General features: G+C 38.8%; 2 protein-coding genes across 4 annotated transcripts in view; one reads left to right on the top strand and one right to left on the bottom strand.

Annotated features, from left to right (window-relative positions):
* The window catches only part of FIRRM (FIGNL1 interacting regulator of recombination and mitosis), a 72,743-nt gene extending 70,453 nt beyond the window's left edge, over positions 1 to 2,290 (bottom strand). For all 3 annotated transcript variants that reach the window (XM_069094745.1, XM_069094746.1, XM_069094747.1), the window contains exon 1: positions 2,158 to 2,290. In XM_069094745.1, the coding sequence (XP_068950846.1) occupies positions 2,158 to 2,267 (110 nt within the window). In that variant the 5' untranslated portion in view covers positions 2,268 to 2,290. The remainder of the gene's footprint in view (positions 1 to 2,157) is intronic.
* A 210-nt stretch (positions 2,291 to 2,500) lies between these two features.
* Positions 2,501 to 6,426, top strand: METTL18 (methyltransferase 18, RPL3 N3(tau)-histidine). The gene is made up of 2 exons (XM_069094753.1): positions 2,501 to 2,638; positions 4,981 to 6,426. The coding sequence occupies exon 2, from the start codon at positions 5,245 to 5,247 to the stop codon at positions 6,361 to 6,363; it is 1,119 nt and encodes a 372-aa protein (XP_068950854.1). The 5' UTR covers positions 2,501 to 2,638; positions 4,981 to 5,244; the 3' UTR covers positions 6,364 to 6,426.
* The last annotated feature ends 12,289 nt before the right edge of the window (positions 6,427 to 18,715 follow it).

The raw sequence follows: 18,715 nt of genomic DNA, 5'->3' as shown, positions 1-18,715 counted from the left end.
GAGAAGGCTATATAAGCCCTGATGTGTAGCTTTGTTTTGGGGGCTCACTTTGAGAAGTGTTCTGTGATTTGATCTGTATTCTGGGAAGCCGTTGTCCAGCCCCCCCCCTCCCCCTTGAAAAACCCAGATGTGGAAACCCAGATGTTGACTGGGTATGGATGTAATGGTTGGACAGTTTGGAAATCTGTCTACTTGATCTGTTTCTGTCTTGATAATTCTGCCTGTATACTTTGAAGTTCGGGATGCTGACCTTTTTCCCCTGAACAAGGTAAACGATATATGGTCTGACTGATTAAAGTAAGCTTGTTAACCCATTTTGAGTTGCTTTCCTTTAACAAAGCAGATCCAAGAACCTGTGGTAGCAGCAAACCCTGAGGACGCCGGGGTGCTTGCTGCTACAGTAGTCTATGAGATATTTATATTAATGTTTTAGGGCTAGTAAGGTAAACTATTAAATTACAAGGCTTCCCTCACCCAATAATCAGGAATCTGGACCAGGCTTCAAATGACCTGGGTTCAAGTTCCAGCTCCAATATTTAGAACCTATGTGATCTCAGGCCAATTACATAACCTCTCAAATTCTATTTTCTTATCTATAAAAAGAATTTAATACTTACAATACTTTACAAGGTTGTTGAAAATTATAAAAGAGCATATAAGTCACTATTACATTCACTGAATTCTTTTTTTTTTGTTTGTTTGGTTTTTTTTTTAAAGCAATCAGGGTTAAGTAATTTGCTCAAGGTTACACGGCCAGTTATTTCTGGGTGTGGTGCTGAGTGTCTGAGCCGGGGATTCGATCTCCAGGTCATCCCAACACTGGAGCCGGTGCTCTTACTTGCTGAGCCACCTGGCCGCTCCCACTGAATTCTTATAAACATTGGATCTTACACCAAAATCAATGTTATCCTACCAAATTCTAATATTTAGCTAACAATCCAAATGCATTTGATTTTTAGTTTTAAGATTATGTTTTCCTTTTTTTACCTTCCACATTATAAAACCCACTTTGGAGAATATTTTTCTGTTGAAAATGTGAAGATGTGGTCATAGATTTTAGAGCTCAAAGAGCCCTTGGAGTTCTTAGGGTCGTACATATGTGGAAGGCCATCTAAGATGATTATAACTCCCTCCTTTATGAAAAATTGAGACCCAGAGCAAGCTGTTGTTATTTCACACAGTTAAAGAGTTTCTGAAGTGGGATTCCTTACTTCAAACCCAGCATTCTATCAATTATGCCATACTGCCTCCAATTACCTAGCTCAAGCTCCTCATTTTACAGTTAAAATGAGTACCAGAGAGGTTAAGGGAGTTTTTCAATTGACATAGGTGGTCATCTGAAGCACTGTTATAATTTTTATGTAATTTATATTTATATAAATACTTCCATAACATAATATTTACATAATTATTTTGTTTTTTTTTTTTTTCAGTTGTTTTAGCTGTGTCCAACTCTTCATGACCCCATTTGGGATTTCCTTGGCAAAGATACTGAAGTGGTTTGCCATTTCCTTTTCCAGCTCATTTTACAGATCAGGAAACTGAGGCAAAGAGGGTTAAGTGACTTGCCCAGAGTCACACAGCTATTAAGTGTCCAAGTTCAGATCTGAATTCGGGAAGATAAGTCTTTCTGACTACAGACTGGGGATTCTATCCGTGGCACCATATATAAATCTATGTTATAATTATTCGGTAAGAAGCATTTGGAATTCAGGTACTTTTAAAAACTCAGATGTGGCTGAGCGTGTCATAGATTGCCAGTGACTTACTTACACTATGACAGTGAATGTACTTAAGGCCAGCCCCAATGACTTCTCCTAAACAGATCATCAAGGGCTTATACCCTAACAGCAGAGGGGAAAAAAGCACCTGGGAGTCTAGGTAGCCACAGGAATAAGAGAGAATCACAAAAACACCGCGGAGAGAGCGCGGGCGGCGCACCGACACCCTATCCCGAACGCCATACAGGGGGCACCCCGACATCTCGCCCCACCACCCTGCCACCGCACAAGCCAACAGCGCTCCCAGACACCCTCCCTTTCGCTTCCTCCAGCACCGCGCATGCGCAAGGCGCCGTCGCGCATTCCACAGGTGAGGGGGTGGGGGAGGGACCGGGACCTCCGCGTCCCTCCGACCCAGCGGACATTCAAGGATATGAGAAGTCGGGGCAGGACAGAAGGCAACTCCTGACGACATAGGTCCTCGGACCAGCTAGCCAACTCTTCCAGCAACACGGTGCTCGCCGGCTCCGCGCGGTCCTGAGACATTCTCCCACAGCAGATACAAAGTTTGGCCACTTCAAATACGTCCCGCCCTTTCCTAGCGCCGGAAGAATCCTCCAACGTCCCGTCGTGCTCTACGAAATCCCTCCCCTCTTCCCCGAGATTTCCTTAGACGCCGGCGTCGGATTGGAGCGGAGCAGAGCGGATTACTGCGCATGAGCGCTGCGCGTGCGCTCTCCCGGAAGTGGGAGGCGCTGAGTATTCCCAAGCGGAGGATAGAATACCGGAGCCCGCGCTTGGACGGCGGCGGGATAGGGTGAGGAGGAGCCGGTGGGGAGCGCGCCAGACACGACCCCACTCGTCGAAGTCCCTCAATAGTGACGGGGCACGGGGTGCGGCTCACGGCCTTAGGGAAGGTTTGAGCTCCCGAAATCTGCTACTGGGGTCTTCCGGGGCGGGCGGTGTGGAATCTGGTTCTTTTGGGGATCAGACGCAAAACGTGACCCCAGAAACCTGGATCCCTTGTCCCATGACACAGGTAGAAGGGGAGCCCCAGATTAGGTGTAGGCAGCTAAGTGGTGCAGTGGATAGAGCGCTGGGTCAGAGTTCAAATCCAGCCTCAACCACTTACCAGCTGTGTGACCCTGAGCAAGTCAAGTCACGCCTGCCTCAGTTTCCTTTTCTATATATAGGATAAGTAGGAAATAATTAGTAGAGTGAAGTTAGTAGGTTTAAGAGGGATTGAAGGTGGGATTTTAGAGAATCGCATGAGATAATATTTGTAAAATGCTTTGCAAACAAAACTTAATGTGCAGTTATTAAATGCTAGCTGTTATTATTAAACTTGGGATCCAAAAGATGTGGTCTGAATCCTTATATGCTTTGCAAATAAATCTAAACATGTTATTAAATGTTACTTATTATTGTTACTATTACTAATAGTGGACTTGGGATCAGAAAGACCTGTTCTAAATCCTGCCACTGATATTTAGATAGGCATGGACTATATACATATATATATATACACTTAGCCCAGCTAAACCTCGGTTTCCTTATCTGTAATGGGAGTTTATTGATACCCATAGTACCTGTGGATGCAAAGGACTTTACAAAAGTTTTAAAATATTATATAAATATCATTTACTATAATTATCTTAGTCATCATGAAAACAAATTAGAGCCCTGCTGAAGGTGAACCAGCCTTGGAAACAGTCTTCTACCCTTCCTTGCTCCTTACGGCTCCATGCTCTCCATGGGTGAGGCCTTGGAAGTATATATATCCTTGACCTTATTTCAACGCTTGTGAATTCAGTCCTATCTTTTGACAGAAAAGGAAATTGAATCCCAGAGAGGTTAAGTGATGACTTTCTCAAGTCCTAAGGCACACATCTGACCATGTCAGTTCCCTGATCAAAAATCTTCAATGACTCACCACGATTTGACACCAGCCTACTTTTCTATCTGTATTTCACACTACTACCATTCGTACAGTCTGTAGTCCAAATGAATCACCATACAAGGCAGTATCATAATGGCATATGTTATCACTCATCTATAAACTTTTTATAGATTGTCTCTCATGTCCAGAAGACCCTACCTGCTCACCCCTTCTTAGGAACCTTTTTTCCTTCAGTGTTCAGTTTAGGTATCAGTTACTACTTGAAACTTCCCAGAACTCCCCAAGTGTTGGTGCTCTCTTCCTACTCAAATTATCTTTTTTTTTCCCCTTTGAAAAGTAAGTAGAAAGTACAATGTATAATTGAATTGCCCCAGATCACACTATGAGCAGAGCCACATTCAATGTCAGGTTTCCCTCTACTTTGCCATGCTGCCTTCTTTATGGTCATAAGAAATGTGACAGTATGTTGAATTCTAGATCTCCTATCTAACCTGCATTTCCCATATATATAGGTAGTCCCATTTACAGAGGGCTACTGTTTCCAAAGTTATTTTGTAAGTTTTTTGTTCAGGGCTTATTCATTTTTCCATAGAGCCAATATCTCGGTGGTTAAATAATAATAATATAATACAACTGTAACATTGACAGTTCTAGCCTGAATCCTGTTGCTCTTGGGAGCAAGATTCTTGGGCACGGAAAAGAAAGAAGATTCTTGGGTATAGATCCTGCCTTAGGTAAATTTTGAAACAAGCAAAAAAATTGCCTTTGGCATCCTTTCATTTCCCTTCATCTCTCATCTCTTCATGCCCCACTCCCCAGGCATCTGTTTTCTTGGACCATAGGATCATGTCTTTATGCTGTGCTTTTCCCATCCCCATCCCTAGTACTGTTCCTAGGCCTGTGCTACTGCCAGAGTACTCAGCATGTCTCTTTCCACAGCCCCCTCGGGTCTGGCCTATTTGGGGAGGGAAACAGTCTGACTGATCCAATTTAAAGTAATGTGACTGAAAGTCATTCAACCTGGTTTTATCTTTGTGATTTTATAAGTTTGATTTGGAACCCACCAGAGATACCCGAATTTGTTAAATAGATACTTTGTTAAACCAAATATTATTGGTGAAAACTTCATTGTTTTTAATTCCACACTTTAAGAAGATTTTTTTAGATGGGAACCCAGATAGCTTTCCTGAGCTGTTTCTGCTTTTCATAGCTGTTTCCTTTGGCAAGGCTCTTAGGAGTAACAGGCAAGGAAATGGTCCTCTATGCAAATCTTTTGTGTGTTGGGGTGTCTATATCACAGGTCAGCAAATTGTGACACTCTGGTTTGGTAAATTCAATTTTGTTTTTTTTTTCCTGTAGCAAAATTGAGAAATGATAAAAGCACGCAAGGTAACAGTCCACTCAAGAACATTGTACTTGTGACTATAGATACAGATATCTGGAAAGAGATTTTTCCCCACAGCAAGTCACTCTTGGCATTTTTCAGGAAGAATATCTTTTAACAAAATCATTGAATGAGTGTTGAAATTGCCTCAAATCAATTGTGACTTTCACCACTACTTCATATTTTGCTTATGGTTACAAAACATTTTGCATACCAGAGTTCTGTCCATTTATGAGAAGATGGCATTCCAGTTTAATTTTACTATAGACAGTCACCTAGAAAATGAATTACCAGCCCTTGGAGATGAAGTCTCAGGCCTGGAATCTTCAGGAAAGACATTAGTCTTACAGAGCCAAAAAGGAAAATTGGAAGATGGAAAATGGTCCTCAAAAGAATGTGACTTTTCTGAGGAGCCTTCTTGGGGATGCGAATCATCAGCAGAAGTTAAACCTTCTCAAGTCTCTGACAACTCACTGGTTAAATCAAATGAAATAAGAGATCCAAAAGAAAAGCAGCCTTGTTTGAAAGTGGCCAAAGAACATGATGTCCCTAAAGATTTAAAGAAAGTGGTAGAAAATAAAGTTGTAGAAGTTACATCAGATCTCAAACATGTAAATTTGTCAGTAGTGAAAATGGCCTTTTTGAAAGACAACTCTTGTGGAGAAGACATAGTATCCAAAAGCCTTTCTTCTCACACTGATCTCATCACAGGTGTCTATGAAGGAGGTTTGAAAATCTGGGAATGTACCTTTGACCTTCTAGCTTATCTAGCTGATGAAGAAGTACAGTTTTCTGGGAAAAGAGTGTTGGACCTTGGCTGTGGAGCAGGGCTTCTGGGTATAATTGCCCTTAAGGGAAAAGCTAAAGAAATCCACTTTCAAGATTATAATAGTACTGTAATTGATGAAGTAACCATTCCAAATGTAATAATAAACTCTACTTTTGAATATGAAGATGATGAAGTATGTGAGCCAGATTTGAAAAGGCGGAGGAATTCAAACCAAACACAGGAACTTGTAAGCAAATGTCGATTCTTTTCTGGGGAATGGTATGAGTTTTCCAAACTTGTGCTAAGCAGCAAAAAAGCTTTTGCAAAATTTGATGTCATTCTGACCTCTGAAACCATTTATAATCCAAGCTATTACAGTGCTTTGCACCAAACTTTAGCTGATTTGTTGGATGAAAATGGAGAAGTGTTTTTAGCAAGTAAAGCACATTATTTTGGTGTTGGAGGTGGTGTTCATCTTTTTCAGAAGTTTATAGAAGAAAGGAATGTATTTGAAACTACGACACTCAAAGTAATTGATGAAGGACTAAATAGGATCTTAATTAAAATAACCTTTAAGCATGCCCATTAAAGCCCAAATTCAGTACCTTTTCAAAAATGTGTTAAACTGTTGACTAAAAGGTTTTTGCTCCAACGATCCATTTTCTGTCTCAATCTCTTTATGAAATTATTCCAGTGTTACCTCTCTTGTTTTCCCTTTTCTACTAAATAAGAGGTCATCTATGCTATCATGATGAGAAACAGAAACAATGAGAAAGTAATACACCGAAATACCGTTTATCAATTGATCATTTTGGGACCAAATCCTGTATTCTCCATTCTCATTATGTTAAATGAAATTCATCTCCAAAATATTTACCATCTATTATCTGAAATTTGTAAGCTTCTTTCCCAACCTTTTAGAGCTTAATTCAAAGGTAGAATCTAGTCGGATGTCCTTGGTTTATTTTTGTAATTAAAATAAGCATCAGCAAAAAGGTTCCAGACCAACATGAAACACAGTATGTCCCAAAAGTCTTAGTGCAGTTTAAAATTTTAACAAGTTCAGAAATGCTAGACTTAGAAAAAAACATTTGAAATGTTAATTATATAAAATATTAAAATGCTGATCTAGTCAGCTTTCAAACTTTGTAAAAACTTTAATCAGACACTGCTAAGTGACAAAAGATTGCATTTGTAATCCCAGCCTTAAAATCAAAAAGGTTTTCATGCACACATGACAGTTTTGATGTGACTTCATAAGAAAACATCTAATGGACATAGAACAAAAGAGCCTCCTACTAATCCATTGGTCTGAGAAAGTATCCAAAAATTGTGAAACAGACAATGAATAATGACCAAGTACTCCATCTTATTAAAATGTATCTTCCAGAAAACTAAATTGGTATAAAGGAGATTTTAAAAACTTTTAAATGATGTTTCTTGTAAGTTTGGAGCACTTATACTTCTGAAGTTATTAAAGCTGGCAACTTCCCCTAGATTTTGGGTACACCCTGTATAGAAAATAATCAAATTTATTCTAGGAATGTTTTAGAAAGATTTTATCTTGGGCAATGGTTATTAGGTAGTTAATTTAATCAATGCTAGAGCTTGTGAGGAAAAAAGGAATGAGAAATTACACAATTTTTCACTGATCTAATGGAATTTGGGATTTCCAAGGGTATTAATCACCAAGCATTTATTAAGTCTATGTGCTGGTGCTGAGGATACAAATACAATGAATGAAACAGTCTCATCTTGCAGGGAAGACAAAGGAGTAAACTTCTCTGTGGAGCCTATTGTGTGCTAAGCACGTTAACAAATATCTCCTTTGATCCTCACAACTCTGGGAGGTAAGTCTATTATCTCCATTTTACAGTTGAAGAAACAGTTAAAACTGGTTAAGTGACTTGCCCAGGGTCATAAAAATGAAGCAGGATTTGAACTGGGCCTTCCTCACTTTAGGCCCTGGGGTTCTTGGAGGTTGCTACTTGCCCAGGGCCACTCAGCCAATAGGTGTCAGAGATGGGACTTGAAACCAGGTATTCCAGATTCCAAAGTCTCTTTATTCACTATACCATGTTTCCTTTCTACATACACAAAGACAAAAACCTAAACAGTGCTTTCCCTCAAGAAGCTTACATCCTACTGAAGAAGATGGAGTGTTAGCATACATACATACATACATGTATGTATGATGTGGTAAGGGAGGACTAGACCCTCTGGTGTGAGGGCTTACCAAACTTTTTTAGGGCCACTCATCCACCTTTGGTGAACAACCTTTCAGCCAACTCTCACCTGTGGCTCTGAGAAGCTGTATCATGCACAATAGCCATACCCCAGTAAAAACCATTTCAGCACACAGGCTAAACCAGGTTGAAGGTAACCAGCAAGCCTCAAACCTATCAGTGAATTAGGTGGTTTTCTACCCCAAGCATGTGAAAACTTTCCCCAGTGGAATGGGTGGGTGAGAACAATTTAGCTTAGAGCTTGGTCACTTATCAAGGACACTAAGGTCATCTACCATCACCAGTTCTGACTTTTGTCTTGACACTGTACTTTGATGACTGGAGGAAAGAGTGAGGTTGAGGACTTTGTGCAGCTGTGTCAATTCCAATTAGGCGCAAGTCAAGACACTACCTTGTGATGTCATAAGTCCTTTTGGAAAATAAAGGACAGACAACACAAAGTAAATGCAAAGTACATAGCAAATACACAACAGATAAAAATTATAGAAAATAATGGTAAAAGGAAGACATAACTGGGAGGATCAGGAAAGGGGAGGGCCAAATTATAGAGGGCTATGTATTTCTTCCTATATGTGATAGAGAACCACTAAATATTTTTAAGTGAGAAAATTTATGTAGAGGACAGATTGGAAGAGAGACTGGGTACAGGGAGGTCAATCGAGATATTGTTTCATTAGTTCAGGAGAAAACTTAAAAAAAAAAAAAAAGACCTGAACAGCAGAGGCTGACTGGAGAATGGCTGAATATAAAATAGGACTAGATATCTGACTATATATTGGGGATGAGGGGTGCAGGGGTGGGGAGCAAAAGGAGTCAATACCTCAAATTGTGAACCTGGTTGACTGAAAGGATTTTATTGTAAAAAAAAAAATTAGCAGTGGAACCTCAAACTTTTTCATCTCAGGTCCACATTATACCCTCAAAAATTATTGAGGACCCTCCCAAAGAGCTTTTATGTGGGTTATATTTGATTTACTATATTTGACATTAAAACAGTATTACGAAGATAGTTTTGATCTTATGGAACCCCTGAAAGAGTCTTGGGGACTTTTAGTGGTTAATTGAAAATACAGATTGCATCCATGAAGTCTAAATCCCATTCTCAAACACTACCTTCTTAGCCAAATCGTTTACTTCCCAAATCAGTTTTCCTCTTTCAGTATCCCCTGCCTTCATCCAGTAACAATGAAGAAAACATGACCTAAGCCCCAGTGGACTTAGTTTCTCGCCCAAAATTTCTATCTCAAAAACTTGGTTCATAAACTTGGGAGAAAGGGGAAGAGTACTGAGGCTTTGCAGGAATCTTACATAACTTCCCATTTTTCTGAAGACAAAAATTCATCTTTGTTTTATTCAGGCAGAGTAAACACATTCATAATCCGTGTCCTTTACATCATGGCTGGCTCAGAAGAGGAGAGGGAGAAATTTCATTGTGCTTACATAAAAGACCAGGAAACTTGCTTCAGAGTATTAGGTGTAGTGTTTGCACACTTTTGCTATGCTTGCTGCCCTAGAAATCTCATAGGTAATCTCAAGTTATAAACTCCTTGAAAGCAAAGTCCATCGCTATACTTTTTGTATCCTCTATAACACCTAAACTAGTAAATCACACATAATAGGTTCTCAGTAGTTCTTGATTTGTAGGAATGTGACAGTCCCTGCCTTTTGTTTTGCTGAAGGGATATAAAATGTACACAGATATAAAAGAGATTAGACAATGATGTCTTTAAAAAAATTTTCCAATTACATGTAAAGATAGTTTTTAACATTCATCTTTTTAAAATGTTGAGTTCCAAGTTTTCTCCCTCTTTCACTTTCCTCCCCCCTAAAACAGTAAGTAATTTCATATTAGGTTGTGTATGTGCAATCATGTAAAACATTTCCATATTATTCATGTGAAAGAAGAAAGACCAAAAAGGAAAAACTATGAATAAAATAAAGTGAACACAGTATGCTTCAATCTGTATTCAGAGTCCATCAGTTCTTTCTCTGGATGTGGATAGCATTTTTCATTGAGTCCGTTGGAATTGTTTTGGATCATTGTACTGCTGAGAAGAGCTAAGTAATTCATACTTGATCATCATACGATGTTGCTATTACTGTGTACAATGTTCCGGTTCTGCTCATTTCACTTTGCATCAGTTCACATAAGTCCTGGTTTTTCAGAAATCTGCCTGCTCATCATTACTTATAACACAATAGTATTCCATTGCATTCATATACCACAACTTGTTCAGCCATTCCCAGTTGATGGACATTCCCTTGATTTCCAATTCCTTGCCACCACAAAAAGAGCTGCTATAAATATTTTTGTACATGTTGGTCCTTTTCCCTTTTTTATGACAATAATTTCTTTCTATGAAAGAAAACAGAGGCTTCAATACGAAAACAAATTGGGGCAAAAGCATTTGAAGCAAAGATAGATCCTGACCTGTGTCAGAGTTTGGGGAGAGTAAGCAAAAAGGGATGAAGATAGATCATTAAACACTTGACATTAAGTAACAGATTCTTCCTGAAAAGGAGAGAGATGTGTCATCTGGAGAAGTAGCTGCCTGTTCAGGGAATGATGATGTGGATTCACAGGTGTTGTCAAGTGAAAAAGCATTCAGTATGGGTCATTAGAAGAAGAGACAGGTAGTGGTCACTGGATTCCTTGCTGAAGGCTTCTGAGGCATCTACTTGTTGGCCTCATGACTGAAAAGAAGGGCTTGCTATCTTCTTGGTGCATACATCCAGGAGATGACAGAGAATTTCCCCAAACTTATCAGACCAGATTACTACTATATACTTCTGGTGATATTCTGTGATAAGCACTTGAGACAAATACTGCCAGAAGGAATCTAGGAAACATTGCTAAAGTCTAAGGTAAGAAACTAAAAACATTTGTTTCATAGGTGGTATTTTTATCACTATTGTGAAAAAAGGCAAGGGCTAGAGTAGAGGAAGACAGAATTGGAGAATGAAAAGATGGTACCTGAAAATAGGATTTGGATTTCTACACCATGCCTTAAAATATAGTAATGATGAGCTCTTAGGGATAAATAGAGGGTAGCTACAATATGGGAGGAACGTGTCACTTAGACATGGAAATAGAAATCCATAGGACATAAGATCAAAGAAAGGAGCTACAAACAAAATCCATGGCTTCAGATGTTTATGCACAAACTATAATTAACAAGGAAGGAGAAATCAAGATCTTAATTCAACTTTGGGGCAGCTGGTGGTACAATGGATAGAGTACCAGGCCTGGAGTCAGGAAGATCCAAGTTCAAATTTGACCTCAGACACTTACTAGCTATGTGACCCTGGACAAGTCACTTAACCACTATTTGCCCCAGTTCCTCAGCTATAAAATGTGGATAGACCACCCCCAATATCTTTGTCAAGAAAACTCTGTGGACAATGTCCCCCCCCACCCCCCAGGGTCACGTGGAGTCAGACATAACTGAACAACAAAAAAATGTAACTTGAGCTCCTAAGAATCATTGAAACTTTGTGACCCTGGAAGGGGACACTTTATTCAAAGGAATAGGTTTGGTAAAAAGTTGGGGGAGGAGTGGGGGAAATTCAACACAGTATCACATGTTAAGAAGATATACTCACATCAGAAAAATCCAGTAACAAGGAAGGGAAACATAGTAGAGCACATGTGGGTAAGAGTCAAAGGAAGGAAAAAAAGGAAATGCTATTAGCATTTGATTATACCGTTCTACCAACCACCTAGTCAGAAAGAAACATTTGGGGGAAAAAAAAATCACATGCCTCATACAAAGCCATGGTTTAGTTATGATGGGGACTTAAGTTATAAAGAAATCTGCTGGATCTCAAATCCCTGCCTAAAGTATAGCAGTTAATACATTTTAAAATTAGCTCAATGCTAATTTCATACATCAAAAGGTGAAGGATAAGGAACTTCTACAGCTGATTCTTACAAGGAGAAATTGGTTGTTACAGTGGACATGAAGGGAATATTGGGGAGAAGTGACCTCTTTACCTTAGAATTTGTAATGGAGAAGCAGAAGAAAGTCGGTCAGTCTCACATGTACTTCAGAATATTGTGGACTAAACTTTTTAAACATTAATTGTATTTTGAAAATTAATAACTCTCCCCCCACAAAATAACATTTCCATATACAGAGCAGAACACTAAAAGAAGATTGTATGTCAAACTGAATCTCCTTTTCATACCATTTAAAAAAATTCATTATACTTTGAAAACTCAAAACTCTTGAGCCAATGTAAGCCTCCTTAGCAATCATTTAGCAACTTCAATTACTTTTCAGCAAAGGTATTTACTCTGAGTAATATAGTGAGAACAATTGGTACAAAACATTCCTCACAAAATCTGGGGCGTATTCTCCTACCTACATACAAAGCATCCATGATGGAATGAGAAAGTGTACATTTAGAGCAAAATGGTAATGAAGCATACAAGTAGAACACAACACCTAGCTCCAAAAGTCTTTCATAAAATCCCAGGATAATATAAGCCTTTGCCCTTAGTGCTCTGCTGAACTTTTAGGGCCTGTGCCTGTCTCAAGTGCTTAGTCAAAATTTTTTTCTGCCTCAATTCTACATTTCCTCTTCTGTTAATATAGGCAATTTAGAGTTTTGTAAATATTCTTACGTTTCACTTAAATTGTTAAATTTATTGGCATGTAAGTGGACAAAATAACACCTTATAATTGCTTTACTTTGATCTTTGGTAGTGGTGTATTCATCCTTTTCATTTTTGATACTAGTAATTTGGCTTTCTCTCTCTTTTAAATCAAATTAGCCAATTATTTATCTATTTTGTTTTTCCATAACATCAACTCCTAGTTTTATTTACTAATTCATTGGGGATTTTTACTCTTAATTTTATTAATCTCACTTTTAATTTTTAGTATTTTCAAGGTAGTGTTTGATTGGGGATTTTTAATTTGTTCTTTTTCAAGTTTTTGTTGTTGTTGTTGCATACCCAGTTCATTAGTCTGCTCTTTCTCTATTTTATTGATGTAAGTATTTAGAGATGTAATTTCCTCTAATCACTGCTTTTGCTGGATTCCATAGGTTTTGATATGTTGTCTCATTATTGTCATTCTCTTTAATGAAATTATTGATTGTTTCTCTCATTCTTTAAGATTAGGTTGTTTAATCTCCAATTAGTTTTTAATCTATATTTCCTTGATCCCTTATTAAATATAATTTTTATTTTATTATTATAATTATCTGGAAAGGATGTTTTTAACACTTCTGCTTTTAACTATGAAATTTTATGCACAAATATATGGTCAGTGTTTGTAAAGGTACCATGAACTGCTGAGAAAAAGGTGTATTCCTTTCTATTTCCATTCAATTCATACAATTCTACATTTGTTGTTATTGTTCAGTCATTTTTCAGTCATGGCTGACTCTTCATGACCCTATTTGGGGTTTTCTTGGCCAAGATACTGGAATGGTTTGCCATTTCTTTCTCCAGCTCATTTTTACAGATAAGGAAACTGAGGCAAACAGAGTTAAGTGACTGGCCCAGTAATAACTAGTGTCTGAGGCCAAATTTGAACTCAGGAGGATGAGTCTTTCTGACTCTAGACTCCACACTCAATTCACTACACCACCTAGCCACCCCAAATTCTACTTTCAGACTGCTCCAATTGTTATGAAGATTTTCCTCACATCAAGTCTAAATTTGCTTCTTTATAATTTCTACCAATTGTTCTTATGTGAAGCAAAACAAACCTAATACCACTTTCAAATGACAGCCCTTCAAATCTTGAAGAGAACTATATCATGTCTCTTTTATCTTCTCAGGCTTTCTTCTCAAGATGAAACATCACCAATTCTCATATGACATGTGCTTCACTATTACTTCCAAACTTTAGAACAAGAGATACCTTTGATATCAAACCACATTAAGGGGCTACCCTTTTGCCCTCTTTTACCTGCTGAGCTTTGAGAAATCTCTGACCCTTGTAACCCAAACAGAACATAATCACTATATTCTATCAGTGGGGCACTGAGACGGAGAAAAATCAGATTTGACAAAGTTCATATAGAAAGCTAACAGCTTAAGTATTTATCACCACTTTACTTTTTGGCTGATTCATACTGAATACTTTCCATGTAACTATGAGTGTGATCCTTTATTGTTTTCAATGGCATAAAAAAGGAAGACAATGCTAGCACATCTAGGAAAATAACATATAGAAGAATACATTTAGGGCAAAAAAAAATTCAGACAACTCCTAGCCTACTGCCTTGCACACCACATTCTCATTAACCCAAGTCCATGCCAGCTCTTTAATCATTTTTATGTTTCTCTCTTTACCGCCATCCTAGACCCTTTATATTTTAATTATCATTAGAGAAAACTTCATTATCTCTGATGTGCTTCTCTTCCCCAGATCTCCCACAAATTGTTCTTTGTTTCCTGTTTTTCCAGCTTTCTTTGCTATTTATAAGCTTCTCTAGGGTTTCCTAAAGTGAGGACCAGTGGCTCACTGAAAGATATATTTTCTAGAAAGAGTGGTATAGAATTTTGTAATGATATGAAGGCTTTTCCCTTTTGTGGAACACATTCCTTGGCCAGAATTCTAAAAGAGACAACACTATATTAATCAGCATTTCATGTTTTCACTTTGGTGACTTAACTCCTATAGACTCATCATTTCTCTTCCCAAGGGAAATATGTCAAAAATGCTTCTGTCTTGTTCCCTAAGCTAGTTCAACATAAGGGGAAATAGTTATTTATTACTTATATAAAATATATGCTGCTCATATGAAAAGTATTTAACCACATGGAATTTCTAAATATATAGACAAGTGGCTTATGTCGAGATCTGAAGTCTGGTTTACCACTCATTGAAGGAGATTGTGCTTTCTTCTTTGAGAAGAGCAGGTGAAGGGTTCATTTGTCTGGCTGCTTTTTTCTCCTCCAAGAGAAAAGGAAGCAACTAGAATTATATCTATGACATCTTAAGAATTACTAGTTGACAATTAGTTCAGAACAAAGCCCAGTTTCCTGGCCAGTATCTCTTAAGAAGGATATCCCAAGCTTACACCCAAAGGCTTCATTCCTTCCCACCAAATGCTAGTTTTACAAAAGATTATCATAAATAGTGAAAAGCAAGTAAATTCATATATCCAAAAATGTAGCAAACAAGTAGCCTCAGAAATACCTAGAAAGAATGTGTTTTCCCTCTGGGAGTAAGCTATCTTAGCCAAGAGATAGGTCCCAAGCTCACCCAAGCGAAAATTCCCTATAGTTTCTAAGAAGACTACCTCAAAATCAGGGACAAGATTAGAAGCCTCCTTTATTAGGGATAGAACCTGGCAACATTTTGCCTACAAGTAAATGCTTCTTTTGTGGGAATATATAACAACATGGGAGGTGAAGCTGGGGTGGGGGTGGAGTAGAACAGTGGGATAGAGTAATGTGATGTGCCAAGGTCAAATCAAGAGCTAACAGTGAGGGAAAGGCGACTGACCCCCGCGGTCTCAAAAGAAGAAAGGAGGCTACAGGTGAGCAGGTAAGGAAGAGGGTGGAAAGATTGAAAAGAGAGAGGAAGGAAGGAAGCCTTACTTTTCCAAGGTGTGAGGGGGTTCCACTGATGAATGCTCCAATGAGTGCAAAGAGGTGAAGGAGATGAGGATCTTCTACTGGATTTTGAAAAGTCTGCTTATTCTAGGAGGTGGGGGAGTTGGAACCCCTGGAGGCAATTGGCACCTGGAAGAGCAGGAGAGCGTGGATATGGGGAGATTTCCTGGCAAATGTAGGAAGAAAAAAAAGTCAATGTATAAGTATTGGGTTTGGTAATCAGGGATATGGTTGGGGAGGGGACCTACCATAGAGCAGTGTCCTTTATGACACCTGCAATAATTGCCTTTGTTCTGGAAATGAGGCAGAATGGGAAAAGTGAATCCACAGGGCAAACCCTATAGGGAAGTGGCAGAAAGTGCCTAGAGGGGAGAACTTAAAATTGATACCTTGGAAGCTTCGATTACATAAAAAATACAGAGAAAAGAGAGAGACCAGATAATTATAGGGATCATGAATCAGAGAAAGAGGATGTAGAGTAAACAGAAAAAGAAGGTGGGTGATGAAGAGAGTGAGAGAAATCCTTTTTTGGAAAGGAATACAAAAATGAAATTTGAAAACTAAGGAACAAGGAGCAACTAGGTGACACAGTATACAGAGCACCTGCCCTGGAGTCAGGAGGACCTGAGTGCAAATCCAGTTTCAGACACTTACCAGCTATGTGACCCTGGGCAAGTCACTTAACCCCAATTGCTTCTTTTAAAAACAAACAAAACTAAGGAACAATGCTAGCTGAAGAGGAAGAGAAAAGGGACTCAGGAATGAAGGGAAGAGAGCCAGTGGGAACAGGGCCATCCTTTAATGTAAAGTAACTGAAGGAACATGAAACTGTTGTTTATAGCAGAAGACAGAACATGAAATGCTTCTGCACAGACAACATAGTTAAAGAAGAGAAGTGATTGAATGGGGAAAAGTCATCCAGGAGGACTAAGGCTTTTAAAAAATGCTACTAGGAATAATTTTTTTTCATTCAAGGTTTCTTCAGCAAGCATTCACCAAGTACTGGCAGCACAATAAGAACTTTTGGGAAGTGTAAGCAAAGTAGAAAATAATTTCTACCATCAAAATTTTATCCAATGAATATTTAACACTTGAAATTCAAGGTATATGCTCACAAGTTGCCACATTTTCACCATTCCTTTAACATTTATTAAGAATTCACTATGCTTCGGGGATGAACCAAGATGGAGGCATAGAAACAGGAAAACTCCCTGCGCTCCCCCATAACCACTTCGAATACCTATAAAAATTACTCTAAACAAACTTTAGAGCTACAGAACCCAAAAAGTGACAGAGAGAAACCACCTGCTGAAGGCAGCCCGGGAAGTGGACTGGAAGTGTCCATTGCAGCAGCTGGGAGTGGAGCCCAGCCCAACATGAGCCCATGGTTTTAGCCTCAGGGTGGCCCCCAACCCTGGAGTGGACTTCAGGAGAGTAGATCATCAGCAGCTGTGGCGGTTTCCAGAGTTATCAACCCATAAATGCCAAAGACAAAGTGAGAGGTCAGTGGACTTTGGGAACAGGGGGTCCAGGAGTGTGGTCTGGCCTCTGCCCCCGGAGGAAGAAGTAGCTGGGGTGCAGTGGCCACTGCCATATGGCTGCTTCAGAGCTCCTGGCCTTCAGATTGTAGGGGGACCAAATGACCAGTCTGAGAGGTAATCACTCTTGCTTTAACCTGCTTGGATCTGGATTGCGGTCTAGGGTGGAGGTCCTGGGGTGTGTGACCAGGTGCCAAAGCAGGTGGAGGCTTCAGAGAGGGCACCCAACTAATAGCTCTGGCAGTTGTGAAAACCCCAGCTATTTGGGACAAAGCTCTACTCTCTGGAAGCAGAGAGCTACTGTGGCAAAAAGCTCAAAGTCAAGTAATTGAGTGGCAACATGAGAAAGCAAAGGAACCAAAGCAAGCAGAACAGTCAAACCTCAGATTCCTTTTTTTGGGAACAAAAAGGATCAAAGCATGGAACAGGAGAAAGACAATGAAGTCAGAACTCCTGTACCAAAAGCTTCCAAGGAAAATATGAACTGGTTATAGGCCATAGAGGAGCTTAAGAAGGATTTTGAAAACCAAATATGAGAAGTGGAGGAAAAATTGGGAAGAGAAATGAAAATGATGTAAGAAAATCATGAAAAGACAGTCAACAACCTGACTGAAGAAAATAATACCTTAAAAAATAGACTAACTCAAATGGCAAAAGATGCTCAAAAAGCCAATGAGCAGAAGAATGCCTTAAAAAGCCGAATTTGCCAGATGGAAAAAGAATCTCAAAAGCTCATTGAAGAGAATCATGACTTCAGAATTAGATTGGAGCAAATGGAAGCTAGTGACTTTATGAGAATCAAAATACTATTAAACAGATGCAAACAAATGAAAAAATAGCAGGCAATGTTAAATATCTCATTGGAAAAACTGCTGACCTGGAAAATAGATCCAGGAGAGATAATTTTAAAATTATTGGACTACCTGAAAGCCACGATCAAAAAAAGAACCTAGAAATCATCCTTCAAGAAATCCTCAAGGAAAATTGCCCTGATGTTTTAGAACCAGAGGACAAAATAGAGGTTGAAAGAATCTACTGATCACCTCTTTAAAAAGATCCCCAAAAGAAAACTCCTAGGAATATCATAGCCAGGTTTCAGAGTTCGCAGGTCAAGGAGAAAATATTACAAGCAGCCAGGAAGAAGCAATTTGAATATTGTGGAAACACAATCAGGATAACACAGGATCTGGCAGCTTCTACACTGAGGGATTGAAGGGCTTGGAATATAATATTCAGGAGGTCAAAGGAGCTGGGATTAAAACCAAGAATCACCTACCCAGCAAAATTGAGTGTTATATTTCAGGGGAAAATATGGTCATTCAATGAAATAGAGGACTTTCAAGCATTCTTGATGAAAAAACCAGAGTTGAATAGAAAATTTGACATTCAGATACAAGAAAGAAGAGAAGCATGAGAAGGTAAACAGGGAAAAGAAATCATAAGGAACTTATCAAAGTGGAACTATTTACATCCCTACATGGAAAAATGATAATTGTGACTTATGAAACTTTTCTCAGTATGAGAATAATTGAAGGGAATATAAATATATATGTATACATACATATATATGTCTATATA

The sequence above is a fragment of the Petaurus breviceps genome, unplaced genomic scaffold (assembly GCF_028583685.1).
Source record: "Petaurus breviceps papuanus isolate PSGF00001 unplaced genomic scaffold, PetGlider_PUasm1.0 220, whole genome shotgun sequence".
Lineage (NCBI taxonomy): Eukaryota > Metazoa > Chordata > Mammalia > Diprotodontia > Petauridae > Petaurus > Petaurus breviceps.
This window is presented reverse-complemented; position numbering and strand designations above follow the sequence as displayed.

Coding starts and splice junctions, on each gene's coding strand:
- METTL18 (XM_069094753.1), top strand. CDS start 5,245: ATGGCATTCCAGTTTAATTTTACTATAGACAGTCACCTAGAAAATGAA.